This window comes from Strix uralensis, chromosome 8, assembly GCF_047716275.1.
Source record: "Strix uralensis isolate ZFMK-TIS-50842 chromosome 8, bStrUra1, whole genome shotgun sequence".
In the NCBI taxonomy this organism is placed as follows: Eukaryota; Metazoa; Chordata; class Aves; order Strigiformes; family Strigidae; genus Strix; species Strix uralensis.
Genome location: NC_133979.1, coordinates 4,807,593 through 4,814,639, shown reverse-complemented (window position 1 = coordinate 4,814,639; position 7,047 = coordinate 4,807,593). Strand labels below are relative to the sequence as shown.

General features: G+C 50.5%; 1 protein-coding gene across 1 annotated transcript; it reads right to left on the bottom strand.

Annotated features, from left to right (window-relative positions):
• Positions 1-3,562: 3,562 nt before the first annotated feature.
• Positions 3,563-5,587, bottom strand: JUN (Jun proto-oncogene, AP-1 transcription factor subunit). Its single transcript, XM_074875923.1, has one exon. The coding sequence runs from the start codon at positions 5,172-5,174 to the stop codon at positions 4,230-4,232; it is 945 nt and encodes a 314-aa protein (XP_074732024.1). The 5' UTR covers positions 5,175-5,587; the 3' UTR covers positions 3,563-4,229.
• Between the last annotated feature and the right edge of the window lie 1,460 nt (positions 5,588-7,047).

Here is a 7,047-nt window from a genome sequence, read left to right as displayed (position 1 = left end):
CTACACAGCAAACTTTGCCTGAACTGGTTTTAGTTTCTTGATGTGGGTAACTATACGCTGTTATACCTGAGTCTTGGGAGCAGGAGTAGAGAGGAAGACATGCAGAACAGAGAAAGCACTAGACTTGATATTAAAGATAAGTGTTCTTTTTTTGTTGTTTCAGTTCTGCCTTGCACGTCTCATGGACACGGCACACTGTGCGCTGTGGTGTTCTCCGGTGCCCGAGCTTGTTCCAGCCTGAGCTGGTCCATCTGCCTCTGCAGTCTATTCAGTAACGCTGCCCGGGCTAATAACCCCAGAGCCTCAGTCGGGGTTGTTCACTCGGGCAGAGCACTGTGCTGATCCAGCTGTATAAATTCCAATTTTGCTGCTGGTTTAGGCTCCACACTGCGCCGTGCAGTGTCTGTACGTGCTGTGTGATACTAGATAAGTGATGTAAGGCTGCTCTGCAGTAACCTGGGCTCCTGGAAGTTAGATTCTTTGCTTCCTGAAGTTGTGGGGATAGGATCATTAATGTGTATGCAGCAATGTACTTCACTGAAAAACAAATTTTTTTCAGAAAGTAATTATTATAATGGATTTCTTAGGCTTCTGCATGGGACAAAACTGTCAGCCATTTTTCACATAGGTTTGGAGAGATATTGTCTGTATTTCCTGACAGCTTCCTATAAAATGGAAAGATAGCTAAGGTGTCTCTTGGTCAGCAGGCTTCATCACTAAAAGGGTACGCGCTGCCTTATGCTGGTATTTAAAGTGCCATGTTTTGAGGTCAGTATTTTTTAGACCTACAGAGACGTAGGCGATTGGAGGATGGGGACTTTTCATAACTGCTACTGTGTTCTGAGGTTGAAAGTGGCTGGTATGTAACTCTTTCCCACCGTAGAATAAATTAGATTGTTACTGTTACTTCTGCACTGACAAGTACTTTGGATTTAAAGTTATTCAGTAAGTAATCATGGCCAAACCTCCCTTGTAGCTCACTTCTGTTCATGGGATAGAAGCGTGAGGGTTTTGTTGGTTTTAGTACAGACCCAAATTCTAATTAATATTCCTGTGTCCCAAACATGTTGTTCTGATTAGAGGCTCTTTGCCTAGGCATTTCTGTGTAGCCTGCCCTGTTTGAAACCCTGCCTTTTTCTGACTTCACTTCCTGAATCCGTTGACAACACTCACAGCCAAACAAAATACATGTTCACAATGCTGTTATTTGCAAAATATTCCCTTGTGAGTACAGCTGGGGCAACAAAAAGAGAGTTTCTCTCTGAATCTCAGAGAGAACTGACTATTTCTATAGAAGTAAGGCACATCATGCATTGGGCAATTTTAATCTCGGCAGTTAAGTAAGTGTTAAAACTTTGCGTTTCACCACATACAAATGCACGCACGCCTTTCATCACAGTTGTGCGTATTGATCACTGAGTGATCTAGTAATACACCAAGCGTGCTGAATTTTAATCTGTGCTGAAGTGAACCAGATAGCAACAGGCTCATAGCCCACCACACTGTTTACAAAACAGATGGAGGGAATATAAACTTACTTTGCCCTGTCTTAGGCCTGATCCTCAAACAAGGTGTGGGGCTGAAGAAAGGGTTCATCTAAGTCACCCCTCTTCTCCTTGTGAAATTGCAGAACTGGCACTAAAACCCACTTTGGTTGGCAGTAGATTCTCTGACAGGACACCAAGTACCTCCTGAGCTGGACTGAGTAACTCATGTCACAGAAACCAACCCCTCAGACCATGCCCACTTAATGAGCAGTGCTAGTACTCAGTAACTTTTTTGCCTGTGCTACAGAATGTTGCACTTGAGACAGAAGACACAGAACTGCAATGCTAAATGTCTGTGTGTGTGTATTAGGATAGGGTGGAGCGGACTGTCACTCAGCTGTATTTAATTAACATAGTATTTTATATAATGTATTTATTTTTTACGTAATTAGGTGATTAAGCAAAATGCTTGCTAGTAACATCTATTCCATAACCCAGCACTGTTGAGAGTTAAACATGCACCTTTGCAGGTAATTAATCTCCTTGCCCTGCTTATTTTGCTAGTTGGCACTTGCTAAATCCCTGTAAAACCACACCCAGCAGTGCTGTGTATTATCCCTCTGCTGTCTATTCCTACATATGGTCAAAATCAACTTACCTTCCGGGTTGCTGACATCAGCAAAATGTACTCTTGGCAAACTCCAGTATCCTCCTAGTAACCCTTTGTTTGGTTGGTGTTATTACAATTGTATTCCTCTGACAGCAGCAAACACCATCTAAACAGTGCCTACCTTGACACTTGGGTTATGATGTGGAAGGAGATTACCATATTATCACGTTTTAAACATTAAAACAACCCCTCATATGATAAAACATGTATAATATGGGGGGGGGAGTTAGAGGAAAGATACTTTTATGCTTCCTGTAAGGAACTGACCCACAGTAGTTGCAAGTTTCCGGGTATCATTTTGATAACAGTAAAGGTATACATATCCAATTATCCAGTCACCTTGTGACCTTAAACAAGACTGTCTACCTCTGTTAAAATTATGCTTATTCCTATTTTAAGGAAAAAAAGACATCCTGAAGCCTGACTACTCTAAAAAGTTAGCATTCACTAATAATGAATTTCTAATATTTTCTGGCTGTCTTTTGATAGCATCCTCTTTTGATATTTCCTCTTAGCCATTTGGCTCTAAAGAGCAAGCAGGAAAACATCTGGTCTCCCTTCAAATATACATTTCTGAAACTAAATGAATTGGGTACAGTGTTGAAAATCCTGATGTAATAATTGGTCCCATCCCTCTCCCCCATAAGTTAAGTATCATGTTTCTAAGGCATATATTTATATTGTCATTGTAGTAAAACCCAAGATTATTTTATAAAAAGTACAGGGGGAGTGCCAGAGAAGTTGCTGTTTTCAGCAACAGGAGATGCTGTTTTTCAGCAAGTTGCTCTTTTCATTTCCCACTAGGTTGAGTTTTCCCAGCTTTTCTATTGCTAAAAAGTTTAGAACCCATAGTAACACACAAAAGGGAAAGGCTTTCAGGATAGGGAAAGGGTTATGAAATTATTTTCCTGTTGACAGCAGCATTGTCATAAATGTTAACAAACAAGGCTCACCTCCTGTCTAGGAAGGAACACATGAATAAAGGTGAATGTTTCTATTTTAAGTCTATAGCATGTTTTGTTTCTTTAAATACAACCACTTGCCTTATCTTCTTGAGGGCATTAGTTTAATAAAAAAGCATTCCAGGTCAAGTAGCCAGGTGCTTCAGTTATGGAGCAGTTTCATACACTGGCTTTCTACCCCTCTACCACCCCTTTAAACTGTGCCACTAGAATACAACAGGCAAGCGAGTCAGGTTACAATTGGGAGCTACAACTTCAGGACAACTCAAAAAGTTGCTAAATTAATATAATCAGGATCTAGCTTCTCCCTCTCCTCCTCCTCACACATTCTCCAGGACATGCCTGTAGTTACTGAGTAAGTTTAACATAAACCCTAGAGTTCAGCACAAAGGGCATTTTCCCAGCTCAGGTACTAGCAAAAAAAATAAAGTGTGAGGGGGAAATGCATTTTAATTATTTTATTTTTCTTAAATATAATAGAACCTTCTAGAATTTTTCCAGAAACAGAAACATTAAAAAATTATACTTTATTACAAATGGTAAACTCAGAGTGCTAAAAAAAAGCCTCTTATTTACAAACAATACTGGGCAGCGCCCAAATAAACAACATAAAAATAACTTACAAAGTCATGAAGTAGTTTATTGACATTAATCAACTTTCATAAAATAAAATAAAAAAAGATATGTACATACACAATTTACTTGAAGGCAGGCAGAATAGTTCTTTTTTGTTTATCAGCCTCCCACAAACCTCCCTCCCACTTTTTTTTTTTCTTAAGTAATACTACATAAAGCAATCTACAGTTTCTATTGCAGTTTAACCTTTAATACTGAATGATCATCGAATGTTAGGTCCATGCAGGTCTTGGTCAATGTTAAACAAAGATCTGACATCTCATCTGAGCAGGAACAGCACTTCTCGGCACGGTGCTGGCCGCTTCACTACTAACTCAAGCTGAAGGCTTGCCAGTCTTTCCACACATGCGCTTTGCAGAGCACAGGCAGGACTCAGCCTTCCAGCTTTTCCCATTAGCTTTATGCATCTGCCACTTTTGGTTTTTTTGTTTTAGTTATACCACAAGATCACAGTTCTCGTTTAAGACAGTCTCTTCAAAACGTTTGCAACTGTTGTGTTAGCATTAGCTGGCACCCGCTGTTGACATGGTTCATGACCTTCTGCTTAAGCTGTGCAACCTGTTCTCTGAGCATGTTGGCAGTGGATGCCAGCTCTGAGTTCTGGGCTTTCAAAGTTTTCACTTTTTCTTCCAACCTGGCAATCCTTTCCAACTTCCTTTTCCGGCATTTGGATGCCGCAATTCTGTTTCTCATGCGTTTTCTCTCGGCTTTGATTCTCTCCTGTGACTCCATGTCAATAGGGGACAGGGGAGGAGTTTCCCCTGGCATTTCAGGTACAGTCTGAGGCTCTTCTTTCAGAGCCTGAAGCCTGGGATGCTGCACCGGCATCTGGGGGTTGATGTGGTGCTGAGGCGCATAGCCCATGTTGTTTGCGTTGTAGTTCGGCGCGGAGTTGAGCGCGTTGGGGTTGAAGTTGCTGAGATTGGCGTACACCGGGGGCTCGCTGTGCAAATTCGTGTTGAAGCTGCTGCCGCCGGCCATGGAGGACACAGGTGCCATGCCGCTGCTGACGGGCTGGGCGGCGGAGGTAACGCTGGGCAGGGTGTTCTGGTTGTGCAGTTCCGCCAGGGCTCTCACAAAGCCTTCCGCGAACCCCTCTTGCTCGTCGGTAACGTTTTTGGGGCAGAGGAACTGCGTCGGGGTCGGCGTAGTGGTGATTAGCCCGTTGCTGGACTGGATGATGAGCCGCTCCAGCTCAGGCGAGGCCAGTTTCAGGAGTCCCACGTCGGGGGAGGTGAGGATGTCGGCGTTCTTGTTCCTCAGGTGCGGCTTCAGGTTGCTGGATGGGTCGGACAGGTTCAGCGTCATGTTCTGCTTCAGCACTTTGGCGTTATTATATCCATACCCGCCGCTCTCCGGCGGCACGAAGCTGGCGTTCAGGGCATCCTCGTAGAAAGTAGGCTCCATCTTTGCACTCATAGAACAGAGTCCGCGGAGTGGCGCCGGGAGCTGCGGCAGCGCGGAGGAGAAGCTGCCCGGCCGCCGCTTGCGCCCCGCTCCGCGCTGCCGCCCCAACCCTCCCGGCCGCGCAGGGAGGGGAGAAGGAGAAAGCCGAGCCTTACTTCTCACCGGGGCGCGGAGAGTCCTCCCGGCGCGGGCCGGGCCCGCGGTCCCTGGCGCTGGGAGCCCGCCTGGCCTGGCGGGGCTTCGGTGGGGCGCCTCGCCGCCCTCCTCCTGCTACTGCTGCCGTGGGGCCGGGACGCTGCTCCACCGCCACAAGTTGCCGCTCGTACTTTATATTTTTTTTTTTTTTTTCCCTCTCTCCTCTTTTCCCCGCCTTCCTGCGCGCCCTCCCCGGCTCCGCGCTGTGCCTGCTCCGCTCGCCTCCACCCGGAGCCGCGCTGCCGCCTGCCCCGCGCTCTGAGCCCGCTCCCGGCGTGGAGCCCTTCACTTATCAGCGACCGGGAGCCCGCTAAAAATAGCCCATGATGTCACCCCGCGGGCTCCCCATTGGCTGCCGCCGCCTCTCCCGGGGGAGGCGGGCCGCTGGCCCGGCCCGGTGCATATCAGCCGGTCGCCATGGCCACCCCCCCCTAGAAGCTTCTCAGGGCCGGCGCGGGGCCTTGTGGGATGAGGTAATGCTGGCGGCGGCTCGGGGCATTGTGGGCTGACGTCTTGTTTTTGAATATCTGGTTACCGCGTCCAGCGCGCGAGCGGGGTTGGCCGCCGCCGGCGCCTCCTTTAACGGCCACGTACCAACCGCCCGCCGGAGGGGCGGGGGCGACGATCAGCCCCCCCGCCCCCCCTCTCTCGCCCCCCAAACCGTCGCCTCTCCCTCTTTGTTTTCGTGTCCGGTGGTTCGGTTTTAACGGCCGGGCCTTACGGCGGGCAGGAGGCGGGCCGCGCTCCAGCCGTGCGCCGGCGGGTTTCGGCCTGTCGTGTCTGTATCTGTGTGTCCGTGTCCCCCCCGCCCCTCTCCCCCCCCCCCCCCCCCCCTCCGCCGGTGGTACGGCCCTTCAGGTGGCGCTTTGGGGGAGGCGTCACGTGATTTCCCCTCCCCGCCGCCGTCCCGCCGCCCGTGCGGTTTCCAGGCAGGGCCGGGGGTGGGGCTCTGCCCGCGGCGGCCGCGCGCGGGGCCAGGGCGGGCACCAACCGCCGCGGGGCGGCCCCCGCCTACGCGCCCGCGGCGCTCCCCGCCGGGGCCGCGCCCGCCCCGCCGAGGGGCCCGGCCCCTCCTCCCCTCCCCTCCCCTCCCCTCCCCTCCCCTCCCCTCCCCGCCGGGCGGGGCTGGGGCTGGCGGCGGCGGCAGAGGCCTCGCCCTCGCCCGCCTTCGGCTCCGGGCCGGTGGCTCTCGGGAGAGCCCCGCTGTGCGGGAAGGGCGATCCGGCTCCCGGAGCGTCGCCAACGCCGTGCGGAGGGCGCTCGGCCGCCCTCCTGCAGCGCTGAGGACCCCCCGGGGCCCTGGGGGCCGCCCCCACCCCCCCCCGCCTCCCTGGGTGATTCGGGTTCCTCCGGTACCGCCTGGTCGCTGCGTACGCAAGGGCACGGCTTTGCCGTTACCGTGATCGGGGATGTTAGTTCCCGGTCTCAACGTGCCAGGATAACAGCGGGGGGAAGTAAAACCTGACAGGAAAAAGCCGGGTTCCGGATGGGTTTCTCTAAACTCGTCCTCCCAAGGGGAGGGGACAGCGAAGGCCTAATTTTAGAAAGAGTGCCCTAGTATTACTGTGGAAGTACAGGTTAGTCGGGAGGGAGGATAAAGGCTGGAGTTGAAGGATCCAAGCTGAGGAGCAAAGGCTGTGCTGGCATGTTCACCTCGGAGCAACAGACGGGGGATCTCTAGTTCACCCCA